This window comes from Belonocnema kinseyi, chromosome 5 (assembly GCF_010883055.1).
Source record: "Belonocnema kinseyi isolate 2016_QV_RU_SX_M_011 chromosome 5, B_treatae_v1, whole genome shotgun sequence".
NCBI lineage: Eukaryota > Metazoa > Arthropoda > Insecta > Hymenoptera > Cynipidae > Belonocnema > Belonocnema kinseyi.
In genome coordinates this window covers 124,917,942-124,941,983 of record NC_046661.1, presented here as the reverse complement: position 1 = coordinate 124,941,983, position 24,042 = coordinate 124,917,942, and the positions used below count along the sequence as shown (strand labels likewise).

At 26.4% G+C, this 24,042-nt stretch overlaps 1 protein-coding gene across 2 annotated transcripts in view; it reads left to right on the top strand.

Annotated features, from left to right (window-relative positions):
* Positions 1–24,042, top strand: part of LOC117173425 (organic cation transporter protein-like) — a 27,072-nt gene continuing 3,030 nt past the window's right edge. The window contains exons 1-7 of one of the 2 annotated variants that reach the window (XM_033361982.1): positions 1–467; positions 784–1,122; positions 8,227–8,474; positions 11,344–11,624; positions 15,123–15,492; positions 17,835–18,079; positions 21,593–21,768. In XM_033361982.1, coding sequence (XP_033217873.1) covers positions 333–467; positions 784–1,122; positions 8,227–8,474; positions 11,344–11,624; positions 15,123–15,492; positions 17,835–18,079; positions 21,593–21,768 — 1,794 coding nt within the window. In that variant the 5' untranslated portion in view covers positions 1–332. Of the gene's footprint in view, positions 468–783; positions 1,123–8,226; positions 8,475–11,343; positions 11,625–15,101; positions 15,493–17,834; positions 18,080–21,592; positions 21,769–24,042 lie in introns of both variants that reach the window. The other variant, XM_033361981.1, reaches the window with a different exon arrangement.

Here is a 24,042-nt window from a genome sequence, read left to right as displayed (position 1 = left end):
TCCATTTCTCTACTCACAAAAGCGGAAATTCACAATAATACAGTTTTCCTTAATTCAATTTAAAAATAAAATGCATATATTTTATTTTAATAAATAGAAAAGCACTTTCTCAAAAGCGAAAAATCCAATTCCCTTCATTCAAAATGCGAACAATCCCTTTTAATTTTGTTTAAATAAATAAGCAAAGTTTTAACATTTTCCAATTTGAATACAAGGAAATGTGAGCCCTTCGAATAATAAAAAATTGTTTTTAATTATAATTAGATGGAAGAGATTTATGGTAGATTGAAATTAATATTGAAATTAAAAGTATTAAAATTTTGTCTTTTAAAATGAGTGTCGAGGACTTAAAAATCGGATGTTTTCACGTATTTGTTTTAATTGCTTTGAGTGTTAATTATGTTATCGTGGCGATGAGCCATTTGTTACCCGTCTTTTATAATTATTCTCCCAAATTTTCCTGCCAGGTAGTTTTCAATTTTTGTAAATAATTTTGTAATCTGTTTTTAAAATAACAATTATTCATTCAGAAAACCCTAAATACAGTTTAAATTTAAACAAAGATTTTCGTTTTTTTTGTTGTTATTTTGTATTAATTTTTCAGGTTTATAATTGGAATTTTTTAATTAGGTTACATTTTTCGAAATGTTTTCTGCAATCTTATCACTTAAACAACTAATCTTAAATAATCCCTGATTTTAGAAAATAATTACAAATCGAAACAAGTTTTAAAATTCAAAATTTAAATTGAAATCATTGAAAATGCTTTTTATTACTTTCCAGGAATTGAAAAATGGAACTAAAGGTTGTGTCTCTCCCTCTCTTTTCAAGTCTATTTCAAATTTTACGAGTGAATTTCAAATTAAAGACACTAAACCCACCACGTGTTCGAGTGAATATATTTTTGAAATTGAAAATGGAGAACAAAGTGTTATAACCGAATGGAGTTTAGTTTGTGAAAAAGAATATTTGGCTTTTTTGGGCACCGCCATTTATTTTTTGGGAGTTTTAATGGGAGCTTGGATCGCTGGAATTATGGCTGATCGAATTGGGAGACTTCCGGTTTTGGCCATTTGTCTTTATACTCAAGGCACTATGGCTGTTTCCCTCTACGTTGTCCAGGTAAAAAAATATTCAAAATAAAATTATTAAATATTTTTAAATTACTAAAACGTTGGACGTGTACTAATTACTTCAAATTTTCAGAGATAAGAAAAGGTAAATTATGGAGAAAACTTATTTTGAAGAATTCGAAAAAAATTTTAACATGATTTTTTTTTGTTAAGTTCTGGGAAAATTTTGAGTGGTTTAGGCTTAATTTTAAAAGAATTAATTTAGGTTAAAAAATTGTAAACCCAAATTTTGCCATAACGCATAATTTTAGAACAAATTTGAGTAAGTTTTAGAGATGCTTAGAAGTTTTGAAACTATTAAAAAAAAAATAATAAAAATTGTAAGATATTTTTGGAATTTTGTATGATTTTAAGAAAATGAAACAAATTCTTTAAGTGTCTAGGAAAAATTAGAATTATTTTTTATTTTGAAAAATTAATGTTAAGAGAATATTGTAGAAGATTTCAAGACAGCTTTTTTAATTTTACAGGATTAAAAAAAATCATGAAAAATTAAAATAATAAAAAATTTTTAATAATTTTACAAATTTTAAATAGATTAAGAAAAGAATTTTATTAAGATTTTTGAGACAATTTTTATGTTTTCTTATTTTTTTAAATGAACTTTCAGAAAAAGTTGATAAATATTTTGAAACATTTCCTTAAATTTCTAAAAAAAAGTAGAAGATCTTAAAGCGAAATGTTTCAATCTGGCAGAGATTAAAAAATCAATAACAACAAAATCGAGTAAATTGCAAGAAATACTTCGAAGATTTAAAGACATTGAGAAGGTATTTTGAACCGTGAAAGATTTTAAAAAACGCAGGTTTTTAAAAACGATTTGGAAGAAAAACTTAAAAAGTTTTTAAAGAATTTTCAAGCTTTCAAGTAAATAAGCCATTTTTCTTATAACTCCCAGGAAAATTTGAAATATTTTAAGGCAAATTTTGTATATTAGAATCATTTTCAAAATTATAGAAAAAATTGGATTCGGCTAAAAATAATTTTAGAAATTTAAGAGGTTTTGAATAGATTTTAAATATTTTTTAAACTTGAAAGCATTTCCGATAATGTATGAAATATTTTTTATTTCTTTTAGATTTCTAAAAGTCCAAAATATCTTTTAAAGAGACTTGAAGTTTTCTTCATATTTCTAAAATCATGTAATGTGTGTGTGTGTGTGTGTGTGTGTGTGTGTGTGTCTTCTATATTCTTTTTTGATAGATCTGAAATATTCAAAAATCTTTTCTAAATTTCTGAAGAACCTTATAAAATTTATATTCATGTATGTTCAAAAAAAAGATTGATAATAATTTCAATAATTTTGTCAATAAAACAAAATTTGAAGCATTTAGTGTCATTCAAAATATTGTTTTATTTATTTCTATACAGCACTTCATCTTTAAAAAAAAATGTTATTTAGAAAACGTCTATTATGTTTTTAAACATAATGCAAAAAATGTTACGTAATTGTGGTAGGGGCTTAGTGCATGACGAATCTGAAAAAAATTATTTAATCAATAAAAACACATACAACACTGCCAATTAATAATAAAAAAATATAAAACAAGATTGTTATAATTGCAATTTAAAAATCGTTCAATTTTATAAATAATAATAATACTAATTTGACAGGCATGATTTCATTTTTTAAGCAAATTTTGTATATGTTTTAGAGATTAATATAAAAAGGGCCTTGGAAGATAAAAAGATTTACGGTCAACTCTTGCCTATTCCAAAGACAGCGAAACGTAAACATTTGGGTATTTCAAGGCTGAAGGGGCTCCCACATGTACCGTGACTCTTGGGGTGATTTTGTTCAACGACGTTCATTGGCTGTCCCGGCTTTATATCGATGCGCGCGCTGAAAGCAATTGCGCGTCCTTGAATTTGCGCATCATGCATTTCCGTGTTTTTAAGTGCTCTTGTTGAAGCACGACTTGAAAAACATTACATTTCCTTCAAATCGTACAATTTTCCAATTAAAAGTCAATATAATAGAATCAAAAAACGACTAAAATATTTTGCGAAATATTGAGTATTGTAACATGATGTCACGATCATATTATACGTGGAAATGTCGTGATTTTGATCAAATCAATCTGATACACTAACCTGAAATTTTTGATATTTTAGAATAATTTTTGACACTGAAAGGTTATCAATCGACAAAAGAATAGAACGTGACAGAGACAGTATATTCTAAACTTGACAAATATTACTCTTTAGCCCTCTTTTTAATTGGTTAGCCACTGGTGCTTGCAAGACCGTACAGGGACCTTGGTAGGAGGTGACGAAACTTCACTTCGAATATAGTAGCATGAGGTAATCGGAATAAGTAAGCCGTGGAATAGGTGCGCCTTGGAATGAACAAGAGTTCACTTACCTTGAAAATATTCAGTTTCTAATTAGTTTTCAATCTTTTGAATATCTTAAAATACTTTCAAACTCTTTGAAATTCTTTTGGATTCTTTTCACTTCCCTGAAATCGTCTCAATTTCTCCGAATTCTCAGTAATATCTGAATTCATATAAATTCTTTGAATTATCAGAATTCCTTCAATTTTTTAGAATTTCCAGAGTATTTAGAACTCCATGAAATGCAAAAACTTAAAAAGAATGCAAAGAATTCAGAGGAATCCAGAATAAATGAAGAAATTCAACAAATTTTATGAATTTATGGAATTCAAAAAATTCAGAAGAGTTTCGGGAATTCGGGGTATTTTGAGAATTCCCGGAATCAGAAAAGAAATAATATGTTTGCATTTTATTCCAGAAAGCTAAGCATTTTTCATTTCAAATAGCTACCAATTTGATATTGTACAATTTTTGAGAAATTGAAATTTTTTAAATTTCAATTTTAAAAGCTTTGAATTTGAAAATGGTGCATTTTTAGGATGTAAAATTGATTAATCTTTAGAATTTTAATTTCGCTTACTGTTAGTTAATATTAAGTAAAAGTAAAATAAGATTCAAAACCGTTTTCAATTAATTTAATTAATCATTTTGAATGTTTAATTTCGAAATTTTTAGTTATGATATAGTGTTAAAAATTTAAAAAGTTTGTTCAGTTTTGTTTATTTGAAATTAAAGTTGATAATTTTAAAGATATCTAATTAATAAATATTTACCGCCAATGGTTTCCATTTTTGTGAAGAATTTTTAATGTTTCATTTTGAGTCGGTCAAATTGGCATTCTTCTAAATATAATACTCTTAATTTTGACAAAAGAAATACAATTTTTCATTTTAAGAGTTTCAAAGCTGTGAATTTTAAATTTCAAAAACTATGGTGGCCTATATCATAGTGTTCATGCATTTAAATTCGAAACTTTATATTTTCAAATCTAATTTTTTTACTTCTAATTTTCATGAATTTTGCCACTTTTATGATATTCAAACCGCTATTATCAAAAACGAAGATTTTATGTTAACAAAATACAATCTCGTCAATCCTAATTTAAACTAAATATGGTTCAGATAACAACATTTTCAACGTATTAAAAATCAAATTTAATCTAGCCGAATCCGAAAAAGTAATCTTTCTTCTTTAAAAAAATCTGCCCGCTTTGCGGGCACATTCTCATCGCGCGCGGCTCGCTTCACTCGCAAGTTTGAGCGCGCCTGGGGCACGCCACGGTTGAATCTCGCGCTTTGCGCTCGGATATTTATTCTTTGCATTTGAAATGCTTGAAAAAAACTTTATCAAAAAGATCTCTTTTAGATGGCAGTATTTATATGCGTCTTCATGTTCTGAATTTTCTACTTACTTAACTATTGTCAAAGATTAAGTTTCTCAAAGCTCTATAGGCTTTGAGGTACACATTCTCATCGTGACACTCGCGCTGCGCGCTCGATTTCCGACAGACATTTATAAACAGGTTTTGTTGGGGTTTTTTTCTCGGAACTTTCGTCGTTTTTCCACACATTTTTTTTATTCTTTTTTTTGTGATTTTTCACGAATAAAACAAAAAGTACGCGTCCTATCAAGAAGTGATCCTTAACGAAATTGTAGATCTTTTTTAGGATAAAATTTTTTGTTAATTTATCTTTTTTCGTATCCTACATAGTTTGTCAACAAAATGGAATTTTTTATTTTTCATTATTTTTTGTACAATAAAAATTTGAATTTTTGATTTTTGAAGAAAATCCAAAAATTTGTTATGATGATTTTGTAGGGCTTTCAAAAGGAAATGTTTTTTTTCTTGACTTTTTTTCATATCGTGCATTTTTTGGCTTCAAATTTTGATTTTCGGTTGATTAAAAAAATTTTGAAAACGCTATATCTCTGAGAATTTTCGTTTTATCGGAGAAAATCGTTAGGATAAATTGTTTGTTCTTTTTAATATTATAAATACCCGTACATAGAATTTTCAGATTCAGAAAAAAGTTGTCTCAAAAATTTTTTAAATGCGCTCACTTTTTGAATTTTTATAAAAAATAGCTGGTTCACGAACTCGTCCTTATTTTAGGACCTGAAATAAGTGTGCCAAAGATGGATTTGATTCGCTCATTTTTTCAAGAGTCATCGAGTTTACGAACAGACGGCCCGACGGACAGACAGACAGACAAAGGCCATCGTGAGAACCTGATTTTCGGATTCAGGGGGTCTCGAACATTAAAAATTTAAAGATTATAAATTTTTTCAACTTGAACACTTTTTTAATTGAGAAATCAATTATTATATTTTCAAATTTTTTCCAAACTTCTAAACATCTCATTAAAAATTTCCAATTTTTTCTGTAACTTTTAATTAATCCTGAAAAATTAAGGAAGCTTGCTTTAAAATTTTCTGGATGTTTTTACAATTTTGAGAACCTTTTGAAATCTATTTAAATTTTTTAAAACTAATTTTTCAACATATAAAATCATTTTATTTTTCCTAAAAATCTTCAGAAATTTTTTTGCATTTTTTTTAATTTTCTTCAAATGTTTAAGAAATTTGTAACATTTTTGTTCAAAATCTTCCAAATTTTAAGTTTTGTTTTACATTTTTCGAAATCCTTAAAATTTTTGAATTATTTTTTATGTTTTTATAACTTCTCAATATCTATTAAACTTACCTAAATTTCAATTTCAATTCAAAAATGCTTTTTTTGTTCATTATGTCAATTATTTGAGTTAATTAAGAAATTAACAACTTAACTGTTGAACAAGAAAAATAATAATTACTATTTATTATGATTAGATTATTAGATATAATAATAAATAAAAGTAAAATTTATATTAGTACAATGAATGGAAAATTACCATTTTTACATATTTTCATTTCATTATTTACATTTAAATAATAGATTTGATATTTATTTTCTTAAATTGAAAATTCAGATATTTGGTTGGTAACTTCAGTATTTTATCGAAACTTTGTCTTTTGTGGTAGAATTTTAATCTTCATGGTGAGTAATTCACTTTTTGGTTGAAAATATTATTATTTGGTGAAAAAATCCGTCTTTTTTTTAAACAGTCATTTGACGTTGAACATGATTTTCTTTACTATAAATTTGTCGAATATACGTTTTGTTCAAAATTTATCTTAATTATTTGATAGTGTAGCTATTTGTTTGAAAACTAATTTCTTTGGTTGAAAATACCTTTATAAATCCGAACCTTTTTGTTAAAAATTTAAGTATTATACTGTTTAGTCGAAAATCTAACTATTTTTTGAAAATTCAACTATTTTGTTGCAAACTTGTCTTTTCTAGTAGACAATTCATCTTTTGGCTTAAAAATTCAAATATTATTGGCCTAAAGTTTTTTTTTAAGATAAATGGTTTCGGTTAAAAATTAATTAATTTTTTAAAAAATTATACTATTTTCTTGAAAATTATTTTTTTGCCTGAAAATGTAGCTATTCTATTTTTCTTAGCCAATTGATCTTTTTTAGTTGGAAATACATTTCTCCTATGTTTTGTGTTAAAAATCTAATTATTTAGTAGAAAATAAACATTTTCGGGTTGTAAATTGAACTTTTTTGTCCAATTTTTTTATGGTTTAAAAACTAATCTGCTCCTGTTAATGATTTAAATGATTTCTTGAAAAATCATATTTTTTGGTATAATTCAGCTGTTTTTTATTGAAAATTAAAATATTTTTTTGTGGAAGCATCGAATATTACACTTTTTGTTGAGAATTTATCGTTTTTATTAAGTATTTATTACTTTGCTAGACAATTTAAGTTTTTATGCTTTTCCAATTTGAAAACTGAGTTTTTAACAAGACACTTCAATTTTTTACCAAAGAAATTAATTCAATAAAAGTTAATAGTTTATATCATAACAAAAAAAATTTAATTTGATAGAAAAAACAATTACATTTAACCCAAAAAGATGAATTTTCAATCAAATAGTTGGATTTTTACAATAAAAAATGAATATTTAACAAAACAATTGAATTTCAGACCATAAAAGTGAATTTTCAACCAATAAGATTAATTTTCTACCAAAAAGATGATTTTTCAACAAAATATAGTAATTTGTGACAAAAAAGATACATTTTTTACCAAAGGTGGAAGTATTTCTTTACCATTGACAATTAGTAAATTTTCAGTTTTCCAAATTTCAATTATAAAAATAATTCTAAAAAAACGAATCTTCAACAAAATATTTAAATTTTTAACCAAGGAAATTATTTTCAACAATAATCATGAATTTTTAACGAAATAATTTAACAAAATACATGAATTTGTTACTGAAAAAGATGAATTTTAACCATAAATGGAAGTATTTATCTACTACTGTCGATTAGTTAATTGGGCAATTTCCAAATTTCAGTTAGAAAACAAATATTTAACATTTTATATCAAAGAAGCAATATTTTTAACAAGACTTTTTTTTCGCCCAAATATTAAAATTTTTTAATAAATTTTCAACCTAGTAGTTACATTTTCAACCAAAGAAATGAGTCTCCAAACAAAAGAATTATTAACCAAATACAGGATATTTCAGCCAAATACTTAAATTATCAACCAAAAAGAATTACTTTTTTGATTAAATTTTTGTATTGGCAACAAAATAATTTATCTAAAATTCCTAGACTTTCTGGTCTTCCGTGTCCAGATTAAATAGTTAATTTTAATATTTTAATATTTTACACTAAATCAGAATTTTTTGTTTCCAGGATTATTCAGTATTCCTTGTTCTTCGAGGATTTCAGGGAGTTTTCGTCCAAGGACTTGAGACTTCCACTTTCATTTTAGCTTTAGAGCTTTTTCCCTCAAAATTCCGTACAATTGTAGGATTAATAATGCAGATCGCGTGGGCCGTAGGTCTCGCGCTTCTAGCTGGACTCAGTTACTCTATTCCCGACTGGAGAATTCTTCAATTGGCTATCTCCGTTCCCACAGCTGTTACTGTTCTATATATCTGGTATAACTAATTATTTATTAAGAAATTTCACTTCCACTACCCTAATTTCCTACGACTTCTCCTACTTTCCCACTAATTATTTGTCCTAACTTCCCCTTCTCTTCCCCCTCGCTTAATTTCACATTTACTTCCCCTCCCATACTACCCCACTACTTCTTCCATTTTCCTTTTCTTATTTCCCCTAACGTTTCTACTTTATTAACAATTTCATTTCCTTCAACCCCCTAATTCTCCAACTTTCCCCGCCCCTGATTCCCTTCCCTATACTTCTTCCCCTTCTCTTCCCAACCATCATACTTCTCTCATTATTTCCCATCATATTTCCTACGTGCACTTCCTTCACTTTCCTTTACATCACCTCTCCTCATATGTCACGACTTCTCCTACTTCCCCTCACACCCATACCCTTCATTGCCCCTTATTTGCCTGTACCTCATTTATCCTACTTACCTCCCTTCATTCCCCATCACTTTCCAGCTTTTGCATCATTCCCCACCATTTATCATACTTTCATGCCTTTCATTTCCCCTCACTTCCCTAAACCCCCTCGCCTATATTCTCCTGCTTCCTCTCCCCACCTCTACTTCCCTTCCTTACACATCAAACTTCGCTTTTCTGCCCTTTCCGAACTTCATCATTACCTAATTTCCTCTCGCCAAACTTTCTCCCAAAGTTTCCCTCAATTCCATAACCGCCTTATTTTCCCGTAGTTCCTCCCAAAGTTTTCCTCAGTTTCACAACCGCCTTATTTCTTCTAGTTCCTCCCCCTTCCTTCACTCACGTCTCCCAAATTTCCTCCTACTATTTCCCCTCACTTCCCTAACTTTTTTTTCTTATTTCGTTTTATAAAATTTTTTTCATTTTTCATTTCATACTTTATTTCAGCAAACGCCCTCTGTTTCCCTCCTTTATTTCCCTATATTTCGTCTCATTTCCCCGTAATTCCTCACCCCTAATTTTCCCTAATTACCTCCCTTCATTTCCGAACACTATGAAACTCCCCCTTTCCTCATTTCCCAACACTTAACATATACAGTCCCTCCATTCCCTTCACTTCCCCTAGATTATCCCACTTTACCTCTCCTCCCTCTCCCCATTTACTCCCCCTCCGCACACTTCAACACTTGCTTCTCCTTCTCTGCCCAACGTCTTCCTCACATACTTCCCCTCTCCTCATTTCCCTCTACAGTTGCTGTCAGTTCCTAAAAAAAATATACAAAAACAATATTTTAACAGACTTTACAGCCCAAAATTCTAACTCTCACAACAAGATAATTAGGGTGTTTCTTTTTCACGAAAATAGGGGAGCAAACTCTGTTCAATAAAAAAGTTAAAGTTCATTTTCTGTCAAGAGACCAATTTTCAACGTAAAAGAACTTATTTTTCAAGTCAAAAAGATTTAATTAAAAAAAAAAGAAAGAAAAGAAAACGGACTTTTAAACCCGAAAGGATGATATTTTAACCAAGGAATCTGATTTTCTAACCATATAGTTAAATTTTCAACCTAAAAAGATCAATTTGCCATTAAATCGTCAAATTTTCAAACAAAGAAGATTAAACTTTAACCAGAGACAATTGCATTTAGAAAAAAGTGCACCCGCCTCTCGGTATAGGAACCATATCAGGGGTTGCCAGCAAATAGCTTTGTTACTAAATCAGGAAACTTGAAACGTAAACAATCAGGGCCGCCTGAACCATTTCCTATTGGAATGCATAATTAAGCGCTCAGAAACTACGTGGCACAGCAGTTGTGGAAATTCCTAAACTGCGAATTTCTAAACCGAGAGTCGCGTGCAGTTGAATCTTTAAGCGAAAGTCCGAATATTTGGACTTTCTCATGAAAAAAAAAAAACAATCAAAAGGGAAAATTTCTTCAAAATTGGTAAAAAATATCAATTTCTTTAAAAAAGGGGAAACAGGGACATCAGAGGAAAGAGTTTGAAGTCTGAGCTTATTATGTTCAAAATAATAATTTCGAGCTTATAATTTTTCGAAATAAAAAATAAATATTTCCCATTACCCTCAACTCCTGATTGAAAAACGGTTTCGGGAATATCTCGCACTGGCCTTGATCCACAATCGGAGGCTAAACAGTCAAGGGCGTGGAATCTATGGAAAAGTTTACCACTCGTTAAGAGGCGCCACCGATCTTACATAAACGGCGCGTAATTCGAACTGAAAGTAAGCAAAATAAAGTTTTTGAAAGGAAATTATTAAAAAGTGAGTAAAACAAAATATGAAACGTAGACTGTAGCTTAATACAAAGATGACAAAAGTCTTGACAAAGTCTTGACAAACATCAAGTAATTTAGAATGTTTACTCTTGTTCCAAACTTACCTCTCTAACAAATCTTCCTTTTTTCTTTTCAATAATACTTCCTAACTTTGCAGTTCAACTTTTCATTTAACTACAATCCACGTCTGACATTTTTTCCACTCTTTTTTTATCATTTTCTTTTAAAAACTTTACTTTTCTTAATTTGGGTTCGAATTTCGCGGGCACTTATTTAAGTTCGCTCGTGCCTCCTGACGAGCGGTAAACTCTCCTATTACACAATATACTGCAGTTCTAAGAATTCTTAAACCGGATGTTCTTTTATCGGGAGTTGACTGTAAATAGTAACTTCGAAAGTCATTCAGTAATTGAAAAATTTTCGTTCAAAATAATTTATTATTACTCTTTTTTCAAAATTATTAATTCCTGAGCCTTAGACTTTTTGCCCTGCAGTTTGGGACTAATTTCTTTTTTTTTTCGTCAGCAAAAATGGTATGCCTATTGATATGGATCCCAGTTACAATTTTTCTAATTTATTCATCAAAAATTGTGTTGCCTAGGAAATTTTAAATATTGTTTTTACAAAAATTTAAGGATAATACCGGAATCGCCTCGCTGGTTGCTTGCAAAAGGAAAGTCGACGGAAGCTGACATCGCTCTAGAAAAGATAGTAAAATACAATGGATGCTTTATCAGGTTGAAAACAATAAAAGAACCTGATACTATTGTCAGCGAAAACAAGACACCAGTGAATAAGAAACCGGAAAGAAAATCCCGAGATTTAAGTCTAGACCTAAAAAGCAAAAAAGTCGAAGAAATTCTCCCGGAAATTGAAAAGTTACTCGCAAAGCCAGAACCCAATCCTGAAATACAAAGTAAAAATAATTCCAATATTTATAAACGTGGATAATAGCAGGGTGGCCCTTTTAACCAAAGGATTTTGTTTCGATTTTTCCCTGCCTGCAAAATTGTTTTCGCGATCACTGAAATTTTAAAATTCTAATTTTTCATCAAATATGAAATTGAATTTTGAAATTACGAATTTTCTATAAAACAGTTCATTTTTTATCCAGAAAATATACATTTTCAACAAATTAGTTCATTTCCAACAAAAAAGAAGAATTTTCTACAAGACAGTTGAATTTTCAGCCTGCAAATAATTACTTTTTACTGTAAAGACGAATTTTTAACCAAAGAGTCGAATTTTCAACCAAAAAGGTTAATTTTCTACCAAAAAAGAACATTTTTTAATAGTACACAGGATTTTTAAAACAAATAGTTCAGTTTTCAACTACAAAAGTGAATTCTCAACCAATAAGACGAATTTTCAATAAAATAGTACAAGGATTTTCAAAAAAATAGTTCAGCTTTCCACTAAAAAATATAAATTTTCAAACAAAAGGCGAATTTTCTAATCAAGACGACGAGTTTTCCACAAAACATTAAATTTTTTATCCAAAAATCTGAACTTTCAACAAAAAATTTAATTTTTTTTTTTTTGTCAAAAGGAGGAATTTTCTAGAAAACAGTTAAATTTTCCACCCGTAAATATATAGTTTCTACAGAAAGGTCGATTGTTCAACTGAGGGGTCGAATTTTGAACCAAGAAGATTAGCTTTTTACGATAAATTTTTTTGATAAAATACAGTAATTTTAAAACAAATATTTAAGTTTTCAAATGAAAAAGATAAATTTTGAGCCAAGAAGATTAATCGTCTGACAAAAAAACTAATTTTCGAAAAAATAGTTCAATTTAGAACTAAAAAAAATTCCCACCAAAAATTAAAAGTAAAATTTTTCATAATAAAACTTATCTTCAACAACAAAAAAAAAGAATTTTGAACCAAAGAGAGGAAGTTTTAATGAAATAGTTGAAATTTCAAACTACAAAAGTTAATTCTCAACCGAAAAGACCAATTTAAAAAAAAAAATAGTACGAGTTTTCTGATCAAGACGACGAACTTTCAACAAAACATTAAATTTTCTATCCCAAAATGTGATTTTTCAACAAAAAAGACGAGTTTTCCATTAAAAACAGAAATTTTAAAACAAATAGTTGAGCTTTCAACTAAAAAAGATCAATTTCCCAACAAAAGACCAATTATCAACAAAAAAGGTTTAATTTTCCAGTAATTGAAAGTTATTCATAATTGTTCCATTTTGATACCATTTATACATTAAAATTTAACATTTTCACTTTAAAATTATACAAAACTTTAAAGGGAATAATTAACATTGTAATTTTCAAAGTTAAAATTAAATGGTTTTAAATGGACATTTTAGACTGAAACAAAATTTGAATAAGATTTGAAAATAAAAATAAAAATTTTTTTAATTTCAAATCACCGAAAAATAAAACTAACAAAAATGTTTTTTCAGGAAATCGAAATATTCGGTCAGGGAAACTTAACGAAACTAAAAAAATTAAAAATACCTGCAATTATCAAATTAACGGGACGACTGAAAAATCCTGAAAATTGATAAAAATGTAAAATTGTCCAAAATTTAAAAATCCTACATTAGAACATTTTTAAAGAATAAAATTGCTGTCAGTTCATAATATCATCGAATTTAAAAATTCTCGAATGATAAAACTTCAGACAGAAAATTTCGAAATTTTTTTAAATTGCTAACACGCGATACTGAAAAATTTCCAACACTAGAAAATTATTAAATTTCAACAATACAAATAATTATTATTTAATATTTCTTATTTATCAATTAAAAATACAATAATTAAATATTTTGATCAAAACAAAATTTGTTGGGATATTCAATGTGTTTTCTTTAAATTATTGTTTGAATTTTCAATAACAATAATTTTTTTCAATATACCAAGCACATTAAAAAAAAGCTTGCATTAAGAATTTTTGTCAATCATTGTCATTTTGAAATTAAACACTAATTTTGAAAAATACATTGAAAATTTTAGAAATTCTTTTATTAAAATGTTTCATTAAAATGTTTCATCATTGTATTTTTATTAAATAAATAAAATTAGTGAAAAATAAGTTTTTTAATTATTTCAATTTGGGAATTCGACAGTGTCGGATATTTTATAATTCAGCAATTTTCGAATTATTGTTTGAATTTGAAATCACAATAATTTTTTTAAACAACTAAACACATTTAAAAAACACTTGCATTTTGAATTTGCTGTCAATCATTCTTTTTTATATTTTTAATATATTTTATAATTTTAAAAAATAAATTAATAATTTTACAAATTTTTTCATAAAAATGTTTCATCGTTGTATTTTGATTGAATAAATAATATTGACTGAAAACAGTTTTTTTTTAATTGTTTAAATTAGGGGATTCGACAGATTCGGATATTTTATAATTCTGAAATTTTCTGTCACAAATTTTATTATTTGGAAATTTTAAAATTCGTTAGTTGTATAAACTGTTTGAGAATTTTTCGATTCGGAATTTTTATATTTCGGACATATTACAATTTCCGAAATTTTTTATTTTGAATGTTTTCTTTTTCGGAATTTTACAAATAAAATAAAATATTATTCTAAAAGCTACAAAATATTAAATATGTTTTCGGAAATTTGAAATTTCGGTAATTTATTATTTGCATCATCATATTCAAATTTACTTAATAAAAATTATAGGTAATTTTGGTAATCATATTTGCGGGATTTTTATCGGTGAAATTATGCCATTAGAACTATTAATTTTAAATTATTTTAAATTTGAAAATAGTTTAAAAAGTTTTAATTTGACGTTCACATTTCTTTAAATGATAAGTCTTTCGAATTGCGTAAATCTTCTATTTTTAAAGTTAAATTCTATAAATTGTTTAATTTCGAAAATATTCAGAATCGTCTCGTAAATTCAATTCTTGTTTAATTTTAAATACTCGAACTACAGTACACTTAATTCAATCATTAATTAATTTATATTTACATTTGATCAACTTAAAACATTTTCTTAAAAAAATTTTTAATTTAGAACGCTTTTAATTTTTAGTTGTTTAAGTCTTCAAAACGACATTTTAAAATTCTTAGATTGAAAATGTATGCTAAAAAATAAATTAAGAACTGAAATGGAGAAATAAAGTAAACGATTTTAGAATTCTTTATTTAAAACTAAATGATTTCATCACTGAAAAATTAAAAAACTCATTTTTTATTATTTTATATATTTAAACATTATATCTTGTGATATGAAAATTTGTGATATTTCAAGTAATCGGAGAGATTTCTCTTCTAGAATTTTTTACAATTTCTGATAACAAAAATGAATTGTCATTTCCGATTTCTCGATCCAGCGGCCACCCTGAATAATTATATTTTTTATTATGATGAATTCTTAAAAAATACTTTTAATGTAGAAATTAGGTATCTGTTTCAATTTTACAGAAGTGGCTGATTCTGAGAATTGTAAAGACGAACAAGTTCCAGAAATAAATTCGAAACCGGAAGTACCTTTAAAGGTGAATAACTCAAATAATAAAATGGATGAGAAAAGGGAGGAAGAAAAATCATTAAAACTCAAAAAGAAAAGACACTCGAAGTCAATTTCTCGGGGCGAAGATTCCCACAATATACAGAAAGGCGAAGAAACTCTGGAACTGGGAGTGAGGAATGAAAATAAAAAGCAAATTGGTTTGAACGTATCCGAGAAATTGAAAGAACGAGTTGCGAGTGAGAAGAAAATAAATAGAGGACTTTTGCAATTGGCAAAGTACAAATCAATTATTAGACACGGGGCAATTTTAATTCAAATTTGGTAAGAAAATTTTCTAAATATATTTTTGTTCTTTATTATTTTTTAAATTGTATTTTGGGTGGCCGGAAGACTTCATTTTCAAAATTCCCTGACTTTCCCCTGACAAATTTTTCATTCTTTCTAAACCATTAATATTCAAAGCGCAAAATTTTATTATTGTACTATTTTTATGATACGATAAACGGAATAAGACAATTACAAATTGAAAATTCCACATTTATTTATTTATTTTGACAAAAAAATATTAATTTTACTAAAGAAAACAGAAATTTTTAATTCAAAAGTACAAATTTTCTATTTTAAAAATGACTTTTCAACTCAATCGATTAATTCTTTTACAAAATTCTTCAATTTAAAAATATATGGTCAAATTTTCCAACAAAACTGAAAAAAAACTTCAACCAGAAACTTTTGCATTTTCAACCAAAGAATGTAATTTTCAAGAAGACAGTTGAATTTTCAATCCAAAAGGATGCATTTTCTCCAAGTAGACAAATATTCAACAAAATCCTTCAATTTCCATTTAAAAATTTAAATTTTTAACAAAAAATAGAAAAATAATATTTTCAGTAATAAAAACGAATTCAAAAAATATAATTTTGAATAAAATCATAAAATTATTAACCACGGAGATCAATTTTCGACTAAAACGATGAATCTGCGTCGCAAAAAATAAATTTTTTCACAAAATAGTTCAAGACTTAAAAGAAACAAGATAGGTTTTTAACTAAAAAAGACAAAGTTTCTAAAAAAAAAAACAGTTGAATTTTCATCCCGAAAATATTTATTTTCTACCAAATTTTCAACACAGAAATTAACTTTCTACTAAAAAACACGAATTTTCAATAAAATAAAGGAATTTTCAACAAAATAGTCAAGTTTTCAATTTGCGACCAAAAAAATGAATTTTTAACTAAGTAATTTAATTTTTAGTCAAGCAAGATCAGTTTTCCACTAAAAAGACGAATTTTTTAGAAAAAAGTTAAATTTTAAGTCTGTAAGTATTCGTTTTCTACCAAAAGGAAAAAACGAATCTGCTACAAGACACTGGAATTTTTAAGCCACAGATAATTATTTACAAAAACAAAGACAAACTTTTAACCGAAAGTTTAAATTTTATAACATATAAGTAAACTTTCTCTCAAAAAGAAAAGCTTTCTACAAAATAGTTCAAGTTTGTGCCAAAAATACTATTTTTCAATCAAAGAGTTAAATTATCAAAAAAATAATTGAATTCTCAACAAAATAATTCAATTTTTAACCAGATAGTTGAATTTTAAACCTACAATGATAAATTCTCAACCAAGAAGAAGAATTTCCAACTACTGAATTTCAAACTTTAAAATTGAAGCTTAAAAAATATGTAATTTAAAATTTTTTATTTAAAAGCCAAATAATTTAAACATATATAAAATTTTAAAAAAATTTTAATTTCAAATTAAATGCCATTAAGCTAAAAAATCTTAATTTTTAAACTTTTATACATTGAATTGTTAAAAGTTTTATGATTAAAAAATATAAACCCTCGTTATCATTTCCAATGCTCTAAATCGAAGAATGAATCAGTAAATTTGTTTAATCTTCAATTTTAAGTGAGAAAAATAAAAAATTGAACGACCAAATTTTAATTTCCCAACTGAACACTTTTTAAATTAGAAATTACATTTTTTCAATAATTTAAAGCCGTTTTAAATTAATAATTGTCCAGGTATTCAAAATTCAGAAATAATTTGAATAAACTTATACTATATTCATATAGGATCTGAAATTGAATGAAAGCATCTTGTTAAATAAACTATTGTATATTTGTTTTAATAGTTTTAATAATTTTTTAACTTTTCTTAGTCAAATAACAAATTTAAATATCAATTTCTGAATTTTAATTCTTTAAATCGTAAAAACTGCATGTTTAAATTATTTAAACTGAAAATATACGCTTAAAAATGAAAACCTAGGATAAACATTTTTAATGTAAAAGATTGAAAAATTCCAAATCATAAACTGAATATTTTCATAATTGCAAAAGTTAAAAAATGAATTTAAAAATTTTTTCAATTCTTAAAGCCATAGATTTTTCTTCTAAAAATTTATCTAAAAAGATTCCTGATTTCCAGGTACAGCGGGCACCCTGAAAATATTTAATTTGTATAGATTCAGCGAAAACATATATTAGCCTTAAAGTTTTATTCAAATCCTCAGTATTTTAACTTGAAACTGATTAAATAAGCTTGTAAATTGTTTATTATTGAAATCAAAGAATTAAACATGTACCAATTATTTTTTATATTTCTTATTTTAAATTCCTCGTCTATTGTGTTCAAATTAAAGATGTTATTTTTCAGGTTTACTTCTGCAGCTGCTAATCATTGTGTTGAATTTCTTCTTCCAAATTTAAATGCAAACAGACACATAACTTTTGCACTTGGAGGGGCTTTGGAAATTGCTTCATGCATTTTAACATATTTTGTTTTATCAAGACACGGAAGGAAATTACCTTTGGGCATTTTTGAATTTTTCATCGGAGTTATTTGCATCTGTCACGCTTTTCTTGATTATTTTTTACCCCAGCCATCAATAATTTGGCTTGGTATGTTAACAAAATTTAAATAATTTGGTTCAGATTTTTAAACAAATGTCTCGAAAAGCAGGGTGTCTACTCAAATCATATAAAAAATTCCCTGACAAATCTAGGTTTTTCCCTGGTATCATTTTTCATAGTACGAAGTCATTCAAATATTTCGCAATTTTTCAAACAATCCGCTCGAAATATTATACAGTTTCGTGACATTATTATAAATAATGTATTTTTTTATTTTCATTCGATTAATTAAATAATACTAAAAACATAATTAATGATTTGTTGAATTTGACCTTAAAGATTATAAAATTTAATAATTATTGGGTGCTACTTTAAATTAAATCTAAACCACTTCGACTTCTTAACTTTTGAAGTAAAAATATTACATTTTCAACAAGGTAAAGAAATTTCTAACCAAATAGTTAAATTTTCAACCGAAAGGATTAATTTTCTACCAAAAAGGACGATTTTTCAACAAAATACATGAATTATCAACGAAATAGTTTAATTTTCAAATAAAAAAGATCAATTTTCAAACAAATAGTTGAATTTTTAACTAAAAAAAATCATTTTTCTACCGAAATTGAAACATTTAAATGTTCAGTTAAAAAAAATTAATTTTCCACACAAAAAAATTGCAAGCAAGGGCACGAATTCTCAACTAAACTGAGGAATATTTAAATAAAATAATTAAATTCACAATCAAGAAGAAAAATTTCTAAACAAGAAATTAAATTTTCTATAAAAAAACGATTTTTCAACAAAGTATATGAATTTTGAACCGAAAAACGCCCATTTTTTAATTAAAATGATAAATGTCCGACTGGAATTGAGGAATTTTTAACTGAACAAAATCAGTTTTCAGCCAAAATTGGAAGAGTTAAATCGAATAAAAAATGAATTTTCCATTTAAAAAAATGTCCATCAAATAGTTGATTTTTCAACAAAAAATTAATTTTCTACCAAAAAAAGTGGATTTTTCATCAAAATACATGAATTCTCAACCAAATAGTTGAATTTTTAACTAAAAAATATGTTTTCTATAAAAATTGGAACAGCTTAATTTTCAGTTATAAAAATTAATTCTCCACACAAAAAAAGGTTAAATTCCAAATTAAAATGATGAATATTTTGATAAAATACTTGAATTTGTTTAAAAGAGAAAAATTATAAACAATAATAATTTTTAAACAAATAAAATAATTGTATACAAGAAAAAAATTCTCAACAAAATAAATGAATTTTGAGCTGAAAAAGATCAATTTTTAACTAAAAGTGGAGTATGAATTAAAAAAAAATTTAACCAAACTGATAAATTTTCAAATAAAATGATAAATGTTCGACTGAAATAGTTGAATTTTTACCTGAAGAAAATAAGTTTTCGACAGAAATAGGAACAGTTAAATTTTCGGTTAAAAAAATATTTTCCATTCAAAAAAATGTGAACCAAATAGTTTATTTTTCAACAAAAAATTAATTTTCTACCAAAAAAAGGATTTTTAAACAAAATACACGAATTTTCAAGCAAATAGTTGAATTTTCAACTAAAAAAATCTTTTTTCTACAAAAAGTGGAACAGTTTATTTTCCAGTTGAAAAAAATTAATTTTCCACACAAAAAATTTGAACAAAGGATTGAATTCTTAACTAAAGTCATGAATATTTAAATAAAATACTGGAATTTTTAATTAAAAAGAAAAAATTATTAACCATGATAATTTTTAAATTAGTAAATTAATTTTCTAAAAAAGACAACGATTTTTCAACAAAATACATGAATTTTGAACTGAAAAAGATAAATTTTTAACTAAAAATGGAGTATTAACAATATTTAATAAAAAAGTTGAATTTTTAACTGAACAAAATTAGTTTAAAAAGATCAATTTTCAACGAAATAGTTGAACTGGTTCAACTGGCATAAATAAATTGTAGTCAGACAAGTTGAAGTGTGAACAAATAGTTTAAATTTCTACCAAGTAGTTTTATCAACTACCAGAAATATGAATTCTCAACTAAAATGATGATTTTGAACTGGAACAGATGAATTTTAAACCAAAAAGGTGAATTTCTATCAAAAGAATTTAAATTTCTATCAAGCAGTTTTATTTTTAACCAAAAATATAAAAATAAAAATTATAAACAAAGCAATTCAACTTTTATATAACCAAGTTCAGTTTTTAACCAAAAATATGAATTTTCTTCAAAAAAGTGGAATTTCACACCCGCAAGTGTTTCTTTTCTACCGAAAAGTCAGATTTCTAACCAAAGAGTTAAATTGTCAACAAAAATATATGAATTTTTCAATTAAAATGTTGCACATTTAATTGCAATACTTGAATATTCAGCCAAAAATTACGTGTTCAAACATGAAGATTTATTTTCGACCAAAAAAAATACAAAAGTTGAATTTTTGAATCGAGAAGATTAATTTTTTACCAAAAAAGACAATTTTGAGTTTGAATTGACAATGCTTAAATTTTAACCAAAAATAGAAAGTTTAATTTAAAAAAAAATTACTTTTCAACTAAACTGATGAATTTGCAACTAAAATGATGAATCTTCAACGAGAACAGTCAATTTTAAAAAATATACAAATTTTTGACTAAAGTCATGAATCTTTAACTGTCATAATTAAATTTTCAACCAAAACATTAATTTTCAATCAAGATTCATTTCTAAAAAAAAAAACAACATAATTTTAAACTAAAAGAGATAATTCCCCATCCAAAAATTGAATAGTTAAATTTTTAGTTAAACAAATAAATGTTTAATAAGAGAGATGACTTTTTAAGTAAAATTGTGGAATATTCAACAAGAATAGTAGCAATACCATGTTCAATTTTAAGCAAATAATTTTCAACGAAAAAAAAAAATATTTAAATTTTCGGTTGGAATAGTTAAATTTTCAGTCAAACAAGTTATTCTCAGCCAAAAACACGATCATTCAATTAAGTACCTCACTTTTCAAACAAGAAATGAATTTTCAATTAAAATGATAAATCTTCAAAACACATTTATTTTTGACAACGGAATTTAAATTTCAACCTAATAATTACATTCTCATTCCAAAAAATGATGCATTCTGTGCAAAAAATGTAGTAGTTGAAATTTCAACCAAAAAATACTTTAATTTTTAATCAAAAACAGTTGAATACATCCAAAATAGACGACTTTTCATCACGAGTTAAATTTTCAACTAAAAAATATTTTTTTCAGTTTACAGAGAGAAAAAAAATCAAACAAAAGGTAGAATTTTGAGTCAAAAATAGTATAGTTAAATTTTCAGTTAAACAAAGTATGTAATTTAAAAAAAAAATTTAAATACAATAATATAGAACTTTTTTTAAAAGTGATAAAACTATCTAATTCAATTTTTAAAAAAATCAGCTCACTCGACAAATTGCCTGAATTAAACAAAAATACCTCAAATTTCTAGGTTTTCCAAGTAGGGTAGACACCCTGAAAGAGTCTAAGAAACTTTTTTTTACATTTTATAATAATTTAAATAAACATTTTTTTACAGGTCCGTTAAAAAAAGTGATGTTATTATTGACAAAAATGGTCGTTATCAGTTCGTTTTTTGCTCTGCATCTGTTAAGTGCTGAATTATTTCCGACAATTTCCCGAGCAACGTGTTTTGGATTTTGTGTGGTTTTTGCAAAAATCGCCAGTATTTTTATGACCTTCTTCTTAGAAATAGTAGGTTTTTAAAAATTTATTTATTTATTATCAAAATTAATATAAGCATTAAAATTTGAATATGTTTCCATTTCAATTAATGAAAATTGAACGAAAAATTAAAGGACTCAAGGTAGAAATCTTCAATTTTATACTTTTAAAAATTTTAGAGTTTAAATATTCAGATTCAGTTCTAAAAATATAAATCCATGTTATCATTTTCAACGCAATAAATTGAAAAGTCATTCAATAAATTAAAAAATTTGAAATTATAGTATTATTTAAAAATCTTGAAACATGTACATTTCCTTTCAAATTTAAAATTAGTATTAAAAGTTTCTCATGAATGATTCGAGTTTCAAATAATTCTTCCAACAAAAAGTTCATTCTCAATTTTTCAAGCAATCTGAAGAAAATTTTTATACTCTTTTGAAGCCTTTTACAATTCTTAAACAGCTTATGAATTTTTGTTCAAAATCTGAAAAAATCTACATTTTCTTTCAAATTAGGTCACTCACTTCGTTTAAATTATTTGAAACAATCTCAAGTTTTAAATTAATTAAAAATCTTTTTAAAACTTCTAAAAATCACTAAAATTGATCTACAAATAATAAGTGTTCAATTGTTATTTACACATCAAAATTCAAGAATTTCACTTTAAAATTAATATTCTTTAAATATAACAATTGAAATCGTAACACACAAAGTTGATAAGCTCTTTGCAATTTTCAATTATAAACTTAATCATATCACAATTAAAGGAGATACAAGTTCAATGAATTATTTTAAAAATTGTAAAAATTCTTGGTTTTTCCCGGTCTCAAAAAATTCCCCCTCATTTCCCTGTTTCTCGGTCCAGCGACCTGCCTGTAATCAACCAGAACATTTTAGATGAAATTGATAAAAACTTAATGGAACAGAAAATCTCGAAAAATAAAATTCCCGAATTGAAAAATTAGCGCAAAATAAAATTACCGGGTTCTAAAATTCCATATTAATATAAATGTCGAATTAAAATATTACCGAATAATAAAATGCATGAATTACAAAATTGCTGAAATAAAAAAAGCCAGAATCATAAAATTCCCGAATTATAAAATTCCATTTTAATGAAAATGTCGAAATATAAAATTCTCGAATTAGAAACTTCCCGAATTAAAAAGTTATCGAATAATAAATTTCCTGAATTATAAACTTACTGGATTAAAAAATCCCAGAATAAAAAATTGCCGAATTGAAAAATTCCCAAAAAATAAAATTCCATATTGATAAAAATGTCAAATTATAAAATTCTCGAATTATAAAAATTTTCGAATTATAAAACTGCTGAATTGAAAAATTTTCGAATAATAAAATTCAATATTAATAAAATTGTCGAAATATAAAATTCCCGAATTGGAACATTCTCGAATAATAAAATACCTTAACTATAAAACTGCTTGTTTTGTGGTCGAGGCAAAACATGCAGAAAAAAATTAAAAACGTAATTATGAAGTTGTTCTGTGATAATAGTTCAGTGAAAACACGCACCTTTCAGTAACTTGAAACAATATTTATTTCTAAACAGAAAAATTGGGAACAAGAATAAGAATTATCACTCTTATTGCAGACAAGAGTAGATAGGACTTCTTATTTACACCCGAAAAATTTCATCTGTACACGGCGAAATCAAAATGTATCTTACGGAAGTTGAATTGTATCTGCTTGCAATTTTATAGAGTGATCTAGTCGAAGTACAATTTTTGAAGAAGGGATGGTAGGTCAGTGGGGGTGCTTATGGTCTATTGGCTGAGGAAAGTGGAGGTAGGAGACTTGGACACACCCAATTTGTGACGTAGAAATTTGGAAAGTTACAACATCTGCAAGCCAAATTTGGAAAATATTGTAAAGGCGATGCGGCGGTACAGTTTACGGAGGGTCGGCAATTAGGGCAGATGACAATTCCGCCACAGCTACCTGTGTACCGTTCCCCCACTACGCGGCGTCTACTGACCCTGTCGAGCTGCTGCCAGTGAGCTTGGTCAGCGGGGAGCATTTGTTCCTAATGAGGCCTAAAATATGGAATATAAAATTTTTTAAATTTCCCACTTAGTAAATCACAAATATGATATTCGAAATCTACGAATTATAACGATTCCAACGATATGTTGTTTGACTCATAGAGTTGAAAAAAAGTTTATACATATTTGACACAAGCAGAGTATACCAAAAAATTCACTTGCATTCCAAATCAATGAATGAAGGCGAATGAGACTAGCATGCTAAGTGTACAGTTTTAAGGACAATTTTGAGCAA